Source organism: Mesocricetus auratus, unplaced genomic scaffold, assembly GCF_017639785.1.
Source record: "Mesocricetus auratus isolate SY011 unplaced genomic scaffold, BCM_Maur_2.0 Super-Scaffold_100004, whole genome shotgun sequence".
Lineage (NCBI taxonomy): Eukaryota > Metazoa > Chordata > Mammalia > Rodentia > Cricetidae > Mesocricetus > Mesocricetus auratus.
Genome location: NW_024429189.1, coordinates 406,746 through 420,712, shown reverse-complemented (window position 1 = coordinate 420,712; position 13,967 = coordinate 406,746). Strand labels below are relative to the sequence as shown.

General features: G+C 55.5%; 1 protein-coding gene across 1 annotated transcript in view; it reads left to right on the top strand.

Annotated features, from left to right (window-relative positions):
- The first annotated feature begins 2,182 nt into the window (after positions 1-2,182).
- The window catches only part of Ass1 (argininosuccinate synthase 1), a 47,682-nt gene continuing 35,897 nt past the window's right edge, over positions 2,183-13,967 (top strand). Inside the window, exons 1-5 of the mRNA XM_005085514.3 lie at positions 2,183-2,288; positions 7,378-7,439; positions 9,639-9,748; positions 11,154-11,222; positions 13,142-13,330. Coding sequence (XP_005085571.1) covers positions 9,644-9,748; positions 11,154-11,222; positions 13,142-13,330 — 363 coding nt within the window. The 5' untranslated portion in view covers positions 2,183-2,288; positions 7,378-7,439; positions 9,639-9,643. The remainder of the gene's footprint in view (positions 2,289-7,377; positions 7,440-9,638; positions 9,749-11,153; positions 11,223-13,141; positions 13,331-13,967) is intronic.

The following is a 13,967-nucleotide window of genomic DNA, read 5'->3' as shown; positions in this document are numbered from 1 at the left end:
GCCCCAGCCCCAGCCCCAGCCCCAGCCCCCCCCGCAGCCCCAGGCCCAGCCCCAGCCCCCCCAGCCCCAGCCCCAGCCCCAAGAGGCTTTTTTAGCAGACACTGGCAGGTTGTTTCAGCTATTTTATGGAAATGTCAAGAACATGAAATATTTCCTATACTCCAAGACTCACTGTAAAGCTACAATCAAGGCAGTGTAGACTCAGCATGACAACAGACAAATAAACCCATGCAACAGAGCAAGGGTGCAAGAAACAGACCCACACGTACACAGTCGCCTAGAAACAGTCTAAAGCAACATGGAGGAGGGAGTGATGAAACACCAAAGAATTTGCTCTTTTCTTTTTAGTTCGTTTGTCTTCGGGGGCTCCGCACGAGTGGGTGTTAAAGGAGTCAGTTGGATCTGTCCTTCCTCTATGTGGATCCCTTGGGTCAAATTCAGGTCATTGGGCTTGGTAACAAGTGCCTTTCCCCGTTGAATCATCTTGGCTGGCCCATCAAAGAGCTCTAAGAAGCGTTTTCAGGAAGTCTCTGGCTGCTGGATGGAGAGGAAGGGCTGGGGGTCCATCTAGTCAAGCAGGGGGATGAGCATGGGGATCGGAGCAAGAAAAGTCCGGTGGTCTGAGTGTAACAAGGAGGTAGAGTGTGGAGGTACACAGGAGGCAGAAACTGGTTAGTCTCCACGAGTTCAAGGCCAGCCAGGGATACACAGTGAGGTCCTGTCTTTGTCTCTTTCCTTCCTTCCTTCCTTCCTTCCTTCCTTCCTTCCTTCCTTCCTTTCTTTCTTTATTACTTATGTAGATCCTTGAGGAGCCCTGACCTTGGTGTGGGAAGGGTAAAAGGTAAAGGTGAAAGGTCACGGCGACTCATTTCCACACCCAAATTCCAGAGCTGGTTTTGCAGAGCGAAGATGGGCTGTACTGAGTGTCCACCTCAAAAATGGAGGGGTGAAGAGAACCACGGCTCGTCCAGAAGCCAGCTAGGCCCCTGCACTTGACCTCTGCCTCTTGGTGCTCATACGCCAAACTGCTGGCCCTCTGGCCTCCTGTTTTCTTCTTGCTGCTCCAGGGCCTATGTGTTGGTCTCCTGGGCTGCAGTCGTTTCAGTAACAAACAGTTAAAGGTCCCTGTTGCCTGTGGCCAGGGGAATCACAGGTCCTACCTCTACCGGCTCTGCTCAAACCTTAGTTAGAGCAAAGGGTTTGGGCCAGAGCTTCCGTGACACTGGATTCTAATTATGTTGCACATGCTGTGTGGCCTTGGGAGAGACACACCCCCTCTCGGTGCTGCAGTTCCTGACTGGAATGCGGATACAAATTATATACTTAATAAAGGTAGAGGTGACCATGGAAGATGGAAACAGGAGATTAACAGACATTTGTCCTGCCCTGGGCCGCCTGTACGGAGAGCAGAAACTGAGTCTGCACGTGGGGAAGACGGCCTCAAAGTAGCTCAAAAGCTGCCGGTGTGGGTGTGTTCTCTTTGCCGTCTCCTGCCAGTGCGGAAGGCTGCTGGTCCAGTGAGCGCCCCCGGGTCAACTGTCTGCAACCCCCAGTTTCATTTTACAAGCCAGCGGCTTCACCCCTGTGAGCCCTCCCCATCTTCTGATGGGTCAGCAGGCAGCCAGGCTTTGATTCACCATTTACTGCGAGCTCAGGGCAACCTGGTCAGGCGCCAGGCTGAGGGGAGACAGCCAGGACCTTAAGCTGGCTTCCCCGCCTTCCTCCGCCAACTCCTTTGGGTTTTCTCCTACAGACCCTTGGCTCTGGCTTAGGGGGAGGGCTACCGTTAGGGGAAGCGAGGGACTCTGGGGGGCAGATGCTTCAGTCGCTAAACCAAGTGGGTACACACAGCCTCTGAGCCTAGGCAGCTTCACTTGAAGCGCTTTCAAGGGTTCTTGCAAGACGGCTGCTATCAGCCCGCTAGTTACGCGGGCTCCAGACTCTGCCGCCCTCCGAGGCGCCACTCGCCGGTCAGGATCTGGGGACCCAGGCTGCAAACGCCCACGCCCGTGCGCCCTCGGCAGGCTGTGCTGGCGCCGCGGGGAAGAGGGAGGGGCCCGAAGGGCGAGAACGGCGGGCCACGCCCACCCACAGGTGGCCACGAGCGCTGAGAGGCTCCCGGCGGGGGCCGGGCCCGAGGGCGGGGCCTGCCGCGCGCCCGTTCCCACGTGTCCCAGGTTCCTGCACCCCCGCCCCCTCCCCGGCCCTGTGCTTATAACCCGGGATGCGCGCCTGCCCCGGCCCTGCTCCGCAGTCTGCCTGCCACTGCTTCCTGGGCTCGCTCACTGGTAAGAAGTTCCGGGCCCCTCTCGCTGTCATGGATCACGTCCGAGGAATCCTAAAGGGAGCGAGCAGCTGCAGGGGGGGGTGGGCACAGGGCGGCCCCGGAGTGACCGCGCAGTCGGTGGAAAGGAGGCTGATGCCCGGATTCCTATGACGCACACGTTCCTCCTGCCTAGGGGAAGGGCACAAGTCACAGGGTCCGAGGAGCAGGTGGAGTATGGAGGTCCCTTCTGGATCTTTCTTCTTGGAAGGCTCCAAGTAGAGACCTGTAGAGTCCAGAGGGTTGGGGGCTTCCGAGTCCCTCTCCCTGCCTCGGACTCGCCGTCTGTCCCCTGGCCTGTTTCTCAAAGTGACGCAGGAGGGCCAGTCCCTCCTTTCCCTTAGGGGCCTGGGTGTGTTGCTTCCCCGCCCGCCGCCCCCCCCCCACCCCGGAGTCTGAGGGTGTCCTGCTCAGGTGGACACGCGGACCCTGCCTACCTGGCCCCCATCCTAGGCTGTGACTGGCGTCCCTTCCTGGTGGGTTGCAGTGCAAGACTCAGTCTGGGTGGGGCTTCTAGCCAGATTTCCTGAAGGCTGGCTGACTGGCGGGCTGGCTGGCTGGCTGGCTGGCTGGCTCTTTGGGAGGAGCCCCTCTGCAGGAAACGTTTGCTTCTGGGTTGTTACTGCCTTGGGCCCTCTCCAGGGAGGCAGGGTCACTCTCATATGGAGGGAAATCTCCAGGAGAGCTCTCAGTTTTCCCCTCTGTGAAATGGGGCTTTCAAGCTGACTGCAGGTGCGGCGGCAGGAGCAGACTTGCCTTTTCCCCAGGGGTAGACCAGAAAACCCTTCCTTTGATCCCTCCCCTTGCATCTCCTCCACTTGGCCAGTGACCTGGCAGGTGATGCCTGACGTCATCCTCCCCGCCAGGAGCTGCCAGCCCAGCCTCGTGCTGTCCAAGAGCTCAGTAAGCTGTGGCCTGGGTCTGCTCACTCGCTCGCTGGGTCTGGGACATAGACTTGAAAAGACAGGTTCCCTGTCCTCTGGAGCAAGGCCTTCAGAAGGAGGGAGACAGCGGAGGGCACCAAGAGTTGGGCCAGGTAGAGACCAGAATAGTCTGCTTTTCAACCCCCCCATGCTCTCCCCCAGGGTCTTCCGTCACACTCCAGCCAAGGCTGGGAATCATCAGAATGGAGGGGGACTTCTGTTCACCACCCGCCTCCTCCAGCCTCGAGATACAGGGGCCAAGCCCAGGTAGACGAGGACAGGAAGCCCACAGTCCTAGCGCCCTTGGTCATACATGCCCCACCCCCACCCCACTTGCCTGCCTGCCTGCTCTGGGCCACCAAGGCCAAGGACTCATGGAGCCAATCCCGCCACCTGCTGCGTCAGCATTTTCTCCTGGTCCATCTCATCTTTACCTTGGATGCCCCTCAGCCAGCCTTTGTCCAGCTGTGAACACACAACTCCTGGAGTGAGTGGCTTGCTTGTGGACACCCACGTAGAAAGAGATGCCTTGCTGAACTCTGAAGCACCGATTTTTGCTTTGGGCAGAGTGGATTTCCCAGGTCCAGGTTCCTTGCCCCCTTCGAGGCTGGTTCCTGCCTGGACCCGGGGCACCCAGAGACACTGTTGGTAGCGTTAATGAGTGGATCAGTGTGCTCTTCTTGGATCAGTGTGCTCTTCTAGTGTAACTGGAGCTGTTAGCGGCAGAACATGGGTCCTGGCTGCCCCTGAAAAGCTAAGCCCTGCCAGCTTTCCCCCATAAGCCAATTAAAGAGACAGTTAACAGTGAAAGGCAGGCTGGGCAGTGGCGGAGCACGCCTGTAGTCCCTGCACTCAAGAGGCAGAGGCAGGCGGATCTCTGAGGTCAAGGCCAGCCTGGTCTACAGAAAACAGGGCAAGAGGCATTGCAGGCACGATGAATTGCATACTGAGCAATCCCGTTCAAGGTGTGGCCTGAGCTCTAGATAAGTGGTTGGAACTGTGTGATATCTTCTCTCAGTTTGTTTACTTATTTTTGAGACAGTCTCACTATGTGGTCCTAACTTTTCTGGAACCAGGCTGGCCTCAGGCCCACAGAGATCCCCCTGCCTCTGCCTTCCAAGAACTGAGATTAGAGGTGCGCACCACCATGCCTGGCCTCTTGGGAGAAAGGTTTCTCCTCTGGCTCCCAACAGTGCTTCAGCTTTTCCATTCCCGAAGCTTGAGGTCCCTGGGAAGCTCTGATTCAGTAGTCTGAGAGTCAAAGGAATGGATCCTAGTGTCTTCATGCTTGCCAAGACAGTTAGACTAGATAAGGGTTTGACTGCCTCTCACCAGAGATTAGTAAAAACCTTAGTCTCCCTACTGGTCTGCTTGGAGTATGAAGGTCAGAAACCAAAGTCTATCAAATGAAAACTTAGGCTGGATCCCGTAAGACAGTGGTTCTCAACCTTCCTAATGCTGAGACCCTTCATACAGTTCCTCATGTTGTGGTGACCCCCCACCATAAAACTATTTCATTGCTACTTCATAACTGTAATCTTCCTAGTTATGGATTGTAATGTAAGTGTCTGATATGCAGGATGTCTGATGTTTGACTTCTGTGAAAGGGTTACTGGACACCCCCCAAAATTGGTCGTGATCCCCAGGTTGAGTGAGAACCACTGCTATAGGAGGACAGTGTGCCCCCTGCTGATCAGTATTGGAATTGCAGACTAGCTTTCTCAAACACAAAGAGGGAGAGGTGAACTTAGACTCATCTCAGGGAAGCTGGGCCACATACAGTTAGACTTTTAAAAGGAAAGGAATGGCAAACCAATATGAGACGAATAAGGGCGTCATCAGCTGGACAGGGGGTGGAGGGACAGCCCAGGTAGCTGTAGTCTGGTGACAAGCTGTCAGGACAGGAAGTTAAGGGCAAAGCACCCTAGGAGCCAGCGCGTGGAGGGCAGTCTGCAGTTAGCCTGGGCTTGAAGCCACAAGCCTGTGGACTGGGCGCATTCCGTCTTGGGTAGGTGGCAGTGGCAGCCTGTACCTGAAGACAACACACATACATGTGAATTATGCATTCGCTCTTGTCACTCTAGCTCTGGCGATTTAAAGCCACTCAAGCTTCCTGGGTGCTGAGGAGCACCCTGGCTAGCCTGATATGTGTTTCCTGGGCACTGGCCACTCGGCTCTGGCTGAAGCCACAGAAAACGTCACCTACCTTGCCAACTTACACAAGCTGGCAGCCAACTTTGACGTGTGGTCATTTGTCCTCTTGCCTGGGTCTGTCATGCGAGGGCTGCCTATCCTGGCTTTGGGAGCCTGGGAGTTGGGAATGCGGGTTCCGTCCTTAGTCCAGCAGCCTTACCGCGTGCCTTCCCTGGGAAGGAAGCTCGGAGTCCTGAGCAAAGGGCTTTTTAGGTTGTGCAGATGGGGAAACTGAGTCTCAGAGAGTCAGGGTAAGCTGAGGTTTTCTTCAGAAGCGGTGTGGAGTATTTGGGAGGCCCCACACTTGAATTCCATCTCCAGCACAAGTGTGAGAGGTAAGATATTCTCACCCCTGCAGATGAGTGGCCATGGTTGGGTTACTAAAGCAACTTAAACCCATGTCCAGAGTACTCCATGGCTGCCCCTGTGCCTCTTCCTGTCTCCTCCCCAAGTCAAGGCCATAGCTTCATTAGCTTTTGAAGCTACAGCCTCCTTAACAGAGGTGCTGACTGATTTCTAGGCAGGCATGCACACACACACACACACACACACACACGGGTGTACACCCCTCAAGTACATAGAGACTCGGGTAGCCAAAGATACACACACAAGTGCGGACACACACGGCAAGCCTGTGTGCTTGCTTCGAGGCACACAGTCCTTGCTGGGCACGGCCCTTCACACTGTACAGCCCGAGTCCATACCCACACAGCCTGGCAGGTGGAGGTGGACGTAGAAGCCACATTTCAGGGCATCCTAGTCTCCTCCCCCACAGCAAGGAGCTGACTCCAAAGAGTAAGTATATCTGCATCGAAGTGCTCAGTGCCTGCCTGCTCCATGCAGCTCATGGCAGAAGCAGATTAGAATTCCGTGGGTGTGTACCCTGATGGGAGGAAACCTCCATGGGACCACTGAGGCAGGGCAGGCCAATGCAGATGTTTGATCTGTCTCTGTGGAGCCCCTACCCCCTTTCACCCTTCCAGGTGTCCTTGGAAGGGAAGGAAGAAATCACCATTAAAGATCTTGGGCAGTATCTATTCCCTGTGATACCCTGAGATACCCTGAGATGTCTGAGTACTCCCTTGCCCTTTGCTCTTCCCTCTGGTACCCTCAGAGCGATGTCCTTGTGTTATGGATGTGGTGTTTTGACTGCCCATAAGCCAGAGTATCCAGTGTGTGCAGTGCTCACAGAGGCCAGAAGAGGGCGCCAAATCCCCTGGAACTGGAGTTACGGGGAGGCGTGTGTGTGTGTGTGTGTGTGTGTGTGTGTGTGTGTGTGTGTGTGTGTGTGTGTGTGTATGCTGGGCATAGAACCTAGGTCCTCTGCAGGAGCAGCCAGTGCTCTTTTTTTTTTTTTTCCTTTGGTTTTTACGAGACAGGGTTTCTCTGTATTGTTTTGGAGGCTGTTGGCCCAGCCCGGCCTTGAACTCACAGAGATCCCCTGCCTCTGCCTCCCGAGTGCTGGGATTAAAGGCGTGCGCCACCACCGCCAGGCTGCAGCCAGTGCTTTTAACTGCAGAGCCATCTCTCCAGCCTCCTTCACCTTGTTTTTTGAGACATGGTCTCCCACTGAACCCAGAGCTAACAGATTTGGCTAGACCAGGGATCTGCTTGTCTCTACCTCTGGGGTTGCTAGGGATCTGAACTCGTGCAGCAGGTACTTTGCCAGCTAAATTACCTCTTCTTTTCGTGTATTTATTGTCTGGATTGTGAGGATGGCTTCCCGGGGGATGCATATAAAACTTGACGAACTGGATGACTGAAATGCATGCAGCTAGGAGCTGGAGTACAGCTCAGTGGCAGAGTGCATGCTTGGTAGACACAAGACTGTAGATGCCATCCTTGGCACCATGTCTCTTGCCTCAGGCAGGCCACTCACAGCACCGAGTGGCTACAGGGGCCAGATTTGTGGTCTCAGCATCACATTTGCTTTTACAGAGTTGTTCACCAGACCAGAAAGACAGACTACGGACTCCAGGAACCTGTACCTGAAACCCCAGGTATTTCCCAACTTGGCCCTTCCTGCCTCCCTTATCCTTCCTTCCTTCCATCCTCTATGGCCAGTTGCCTAGCTGCAGTTGCCATGGGTACCATCTTCTCGCCCCAGGGTCAGGGCCTGCTGAGTCACCGGCAGCCCAGGTCCAGGGCAGCTGGCTGGGCAGGAGCAGGCAGAGACTGTAGGCAGCAAAGAGAATTGGCCCCCCCGGACCAACCATTTTGTTCCTGAGGTGTTTGCATCCTTAAGTCCAAAGGGCATTAGGGCCTTCGAGAGACCTCCTGGGGCTGACCAGAGAGTGGGCCTGGGGGATGTATGGGGAACCGTATAGCCTTGGCTGGAGATCCAATGTCCTCATGCAGTCTGGGAAAGCCACTGGAGCCCAAGGGGCCGCACTCAACAGTCTTTCTTCATGGTAGTGGTGGCAACCAGGTGAGCCTGCTGAACTCCCAGGTTTGTGCAGGGCTGTCCATCTCCCTTCCCAGCTGACATCTAATAAGGACCCTAGCAGACGTTGCTCTAGAGCAAAGGTTCCCAACCTTCCTAGTGCTGTGGCCCTTCAATACAGTTCCTCATGGTGTGGTGACCCCAACCATAACTGTAACTTTGCTACTGTTATGAGTCATAATATAAATATCTGGTATGCAGGATATCTGAGATGTGACCCCTGGTTGGGAACTACTGCCCTTTTGGAAATGTGAGACTCTGAGGCCTGCGTCCAAATCTGGTCCTGCTGCCTACTGGACTGTTATAATCACCTGGGTGGTGGCTGAGTTTCCTCTTCAGCATGTTGGGGCACATGGGTGTCATACTGGAATGCAGCCTGAGGGCTCTCGAGGAGCCTTCTAGACAGGAAACAACTGCGAAGGCCAGCAGACAAGACAATCATAGTACCTTCTGGAAGGTTCTGTTAGTTGAAGAATGGGTTGTATTGTGGTAGGCTGCTGAGAAAGACCCCGGCTAAGGGGAGTACTCTGTCTGTCCTCTCTCTGGTCTATGGGGAGTACGCTGTCTGTCCACTCTCCAGGCTATGGGGAGTACGCTGTCTGTCCACTCTCCAGGCTATGGGGAGTACGCTGTCTGTCCTCTCTCCAGGCTATGGGGAGTACGCTGTCTGTCCACTCTCCAGGCTATGGGGAGTACGCTGTCTGTCCACTCTCCGGGTTATAGGGAGTACTCTGTCTGTCCTCTCTCTGGGCTATGGGGAGGTACTCTGTCTGTCCTCTCTCTGAACTATGAAGAGTACTCTGTCTGTCCACTCTCCGGGCTATGGGGAGTACGCTGTCTGTCCACTCTCCGGGCTATGGGGAGTACTCTGTCTGTCCTCTCTCTGAACTATGAAGAGTACTCTGTCTGTCCACTCTCTGGGCTATGGGGAGTACTCTGTCTGTCCACTCTCTGGGCTATGAGGATTATTCTGTCTGTCCACTCTCCGGGCTATGGGGAGTACTCTGTCTGTCCACTCTCCAGGCCTGTTTCTCTGTCTGCACACAAGAGACTTTGACAGATACTGGGGTCTCACAGGTCCCTCAGAGTTATCGCCCCCTGAAAACAGACAAGGTGACGGGACACCTCGAATTCCAATGTGTGCTGAAGGGAGAGTGGCCTGGGACCAGATGACCTGTCCTGTGGCTTCTTTTCTACCCAGATGCGGGAGGCAGCATCATTTACTAGGCAAAAAGTCAAGTTCCAAAGCCGGGCTCTCTTTGACCTCGAGCTGTTTGTTCTATGGCCTTGGCCGCCGACCTCCCTGAAATTCCACTGTCCACCTACTTCTGGGGTCCTTGTGAAGGCTCAGGGTGATACACACAAGGACCCCAGGGCCCTGTCTAACACATCTGGCTTGGCAAGAAACAGTTCTAAAGGGGGCGTGTCATCTGCCATGGATCCAACTCAGGCTCCCTCCCTGCCTCCAGTCACACGCATCCCTCAGACGCTGGCCTCTCTCTAACTGGTGGGGACTGGCTCCCAGATCTGCCTCCTTATCACCGGCCCCCACCCCTGCCATCAGCATTCTTGGATCCGATGTGGGACGTGTGTAGAACAGTCAGGTCAGGGTCTCCCAGGATGCATGCAGGAAGGTGGACATTCTGTTCCCAGTGGTTTGTCCAAGGGACAAGCTGCCCAAGGCCTCCCTGGGTGGGACCGGAGCCAGGAGGGACTTTGCAGGGCTGACACTCAACATTCCTTCGTGCTTCTCCAGACAAGATGTCCAGCAAGGGCTCCGTGGTTCTGGCCTACAGCGGTGGCCTGGACACCTCCTGCATCCTTGTGTGGCTGAAGGAACAAGGCTACGATGTCATCGCTTACCTGGTGAGGAGGGGCCTGGCAATGCCCGTGGGTCCCCAGCCCGCTCTTTGTCACTCTCTTTCCCTGCTGCCCGCATGCCACCGTCCCTCCACCAAGCCCCGCTGAGCCAGAGGGAAACAGAGAAGGCTGGCCCTCAGGAAGGTGACAGGATGGGCAGGATCACGCCCTCAGCTGTGCCTCTGCTGACTAGAGAGGGTCCTTGTGCTTCGACGTGGCACACAGTCCTGGCCTCTCCACGCAGCCTCCCTCCAAGTGGCCTTGAGTTCTAAGATGGCAAGGGGAGCGTCAGAGAGTTTGGTGCCTGACGCTACTTCTGCGCCCAGGGCCTAGCACAGACATCACTAGTTGAGTCAGCTGCACTCAGGATCCTCAGCAAGTCTTGGAACACACCCCACAGCCCTGCCAGTCAAGACTCTGGGTCAGAAGCCCTGGACTCCAGCCTAGAGCAGCTGAAAGCAAAAGAACAGAGCAAAAATCGAAAAGCAGTTTTGGCCTCTCACAGGGTAGGAAGGCTTCTAGCAGGGCCAGATCCGGGCACTGTCCCGAGCTGTCCTTACTTCATTTGGCCTCTCTGCAACAAGCAAAACAATCATAACCCAGCTGTGTCAGGCTCACACACCGGTGGTAGAGCTCAAGGCTCCTCCCAATGGCTGGAGTCAGGCCTTCCAGGAATTCTGCTCTACGGCTGCACCTTGAGAGCATAGGTCTGTGGGGCGTGGGGGAGAAAACAGTTCCCACCATCCTTGGGGAAGGATCCTCCCAGTGAGAAGAGCATATGAGAAGTCCTCTGAGGAAGTGAGTCCACTACTTTGAACAGTGGAGTTGGCCTCAGCCAGGAGGGGTCTCCGTGTATGGTCAGCTGACTGGCTACACGGGATGGGGAGAGTAAGGGTGTGGGAAAGCCCTTTGTGCAAAGCCCCCCAGTGACTGGCAGGTGTGTGCCTGTCAGGCAGGGCAGGACCCCAGACCTGGCAGAATGAAAGCTGAGTCATCCCAGACAGGGACTTAGAGCTGGGCTTGAGAGAGAGCAGAGCCTGTGGGTTCTGGTGGGAACAGGCAGTGGGTCCCAGTGCACAGGTAGAGCGTTACATATGCAAACTGACTGCCTCTGAACTCAGGCCTGCTCCCACTAGGGCACTTGGATAAGTTGGTCCCTGCCTATGGCCAGGGAGGCCTTGCCTGGCCTCAGAGGAAGCGGGGAGGGGGGCAGGGGGTGGCCGCTCAGGTCCCCCTGCAGGCCCTTTCCATTCTTCTGCCAACTCACAATCATGGGACACCACTTCTGTGACGGCTGAGGACAGCTGCATGTGGGCGGTGGCTGGCCCGGCTCACCCGGGAGCCTCACAATGCTCTTGAACCGCTCTGCCCCTTGGCTTACTGCCCCCCCCGCCCCGTCTCTGCTCCACAGGCCAACATCGGCCAGAAGGAAGACTTCGAGGAAGCCAGGAAGAAGGCACTGAAACTTGGAGCCAAGAAGGTGCGTGTGAGAGGCAGGGCTCAGGGCTGAGTGGGTTTGTGACGGGCGGGCGGGGCAGCAGGGCTCTTGTCCCCTACATCCATCCCTTCCGATCTGACCCCTTGCTTCCAGGAGGGTGGGGGCAAATGTGCCACTTTCGCTCTATGAACACCACCCGCCATCTGACCATCTTCTTATCCACCCATCCACCTACTTACCTGCTGACCGGCCCACCCAGCGGCCACCCACCCTGTCACCACCCACCCTGTCACCATCCACCCTGTCACCCTGTCACCATCCACCCTGTCACCATCCACCCTGTCACCCTGTCACCATCCACCCTGTCACCCTGTCACCATCCACCCTGTCACCCTGTCACCATCCACCCTGTCACCACCCACCCTGTCACCATCCACCCTACCGCCATCCACCCAACTCCCCGCTTACCCTTTAGTTAGTTTGACCACTCCTCTTTTCTCACGTTATCTTCTTTCCCATCTACTCCCCCATCATCCATCTGTCCATCCCTCTTTCAACTGCCTGTCCATCTGCCTATCCTTCCATCCTTTCCACAGGAAACAACATCTGGGCTCAGCGCTGGCTGTCTCTGACCTTGGATAGACACATCTGTGCTGGGTGTAGGCAGTGTGGATGGCCCACTCGGCGCCATCTATGAACTGCTCCCGGTGGGGTGGCCTTGCCGCTTGAACCCTTTTTTTAATTATTTATTTTTAAATTTAAATTTAAATTAGAAACGAGGTTGCTTCACAAGTCAGTTCCAGGTCCCTCTCCCATTCCCTCCCCTCCTCCCGTGGCCTCCCCCCAACCCTCCCAATATCCCCTCATTTCCTAGGGAGGGTTGAGGCCCTCCATGGGGGTGTCCATAGTCTGTCATTTCATCCAGGGCAGGGCCTTGACCCTCCCCCAAGAGTTCAGGGTGAGAGTGCACCTCACATTGTTGGATGGGAGTCCAAAGTCCGTGTGTATACTCGGGACGGGTACTGATCTGCTGCCCAAGGCTCAATAGATTACCTAGGCCTCCTCACTGACACCCACATTCAGGGGGTCTTGATCGGTCCCATGCTGGATTCCCAGGCTGATGCCTGGGATTCAAGAGTTAACCTTTGTCAGGTCAGCTGTTTCTGGGGTTAAACCAGCCCAGTCTTAATCCCTTTGGTCATCAGTCCTCCCTCTCTGTTACTGGCTTTGAGTTCAGCTCAGTGCTTAGCCGTGAGAGTCTGCCTCTGCTTCCATCAGCCACTGAATGAAGGTTCTGTTTCCCAGATTCTCTGGCCATGGGATTGTAGGCTGGCACTCCCCAGATCTATGTCTAAAATCCATATATGAGAGAGTACACGCCATATTTCTCTTTTTGTGACTGGGTTACCTCACTCAGGATGGTTTCTTCTGGTGCCGTCCCGCTTGAAGCCTTTTGCTTGGAGACTGAATAGGAGACAGACATTCCAGCCTGCTGCCTGGTCAGAACTGACCACGCTGTCGGTTACTTTTTCAGTTGCTTGGCAACGCAGGGCTCCACAAGCCAGTCAGAAAGATCACTCAGGGATGGAGAGTCACAGGCCCAAGTCACCGTCCGAGCAAAGTCTGCCATGAGAAGTTTCCTCCGTTCAGGGCTACCCAGAGGAGGGAAAGGAGGAGCCGGGAGGGTGGGGCTGCTTCCTCCTTACCTAGGCAGAAGGAAGAGCTCTCAGGACGAGTGTGAACTTCAGCCAGTGCCATGAGTGTAGAAGGAGACTGGTGGTGTGCTTGGCTGGAATCGATTAGTTATATGCACTACAGAGCAGAAGGAAAGGCAGGATGTGGCTTGCTCTGATCTCGCGTGGCCACTGGTATAGCCATGGGCTCCCACGGCTCTGTCTGTGTTCATGTTGGACGCCAATCATTGCTAGGCTCCCTCTCACAGCTGCTCCCTCTCCCTTTAGGTGTTCATTGAAGATGTGAGCAGGGAGTTTGTGGAGGAATTCATCTGGCCAGCTGTCCAGTCCAGTGCGCTCTATGAAGACCGCTATCTCCTGGGTACCTCTCTGGCCAGGCCTTGCATAGCTCGCAAGCAGGTGGAAATTGCCCAGCGCGAGGGGGCCAAGTATGTGTCTCATGGCGCCACGGGAAAGGTAAGGCTAGGGATGGCTGGATGGATCTGGTGACTGGGAGGAGGAAGGGAAGGCAGCTGCTGAGGATTACCGAGTTGGGGGGGCGGAGCTGGGCGGGGCGGGGCTGTGGGGCGGAGCTACCTGAGCAGCAGTGCTCATCCCTTCAGTCTGCCATGAGTGCTCAGCTTTGCAATGGGAGCATTGTCACCTGCTTGGTAGACCTGACAGGTGGTTTCACGCATCAGATAAAGTCACAGCATATGTTGCCATTGATGTAATAAAAAGGCCAGAAAGAATTGAAGAGCAGGGTGGGTTCTGACGGCCAGAACTTCAAGGATATAAAGACCTGCTCCTTCCTAAGGCCCGGAGAAGGGCTGTGTTCGAGACTGCCCCTGCCCAGCTCCCCAGGCTTCATTCTTTGCCTCATAGAGTGGTATTCCTGTGTCTGTGAGGTGTCTGTTTCTATGTCCTTTCTCTGGGGAGACACCCTAATGACCTCATCAAAACCCAGCTCCTCCGTGAAGACCAAACAAGGTCACATCAGAGATCTGGTGATTTAGACCGGGGCCCTGGCTGCCTTTTTTTTTTTTTTTTTTTTTTTTGAGACAGGGTTTCTCTTGGCTGTCCTGGAACATCCTGTAGACCAGGATGGCCTGAA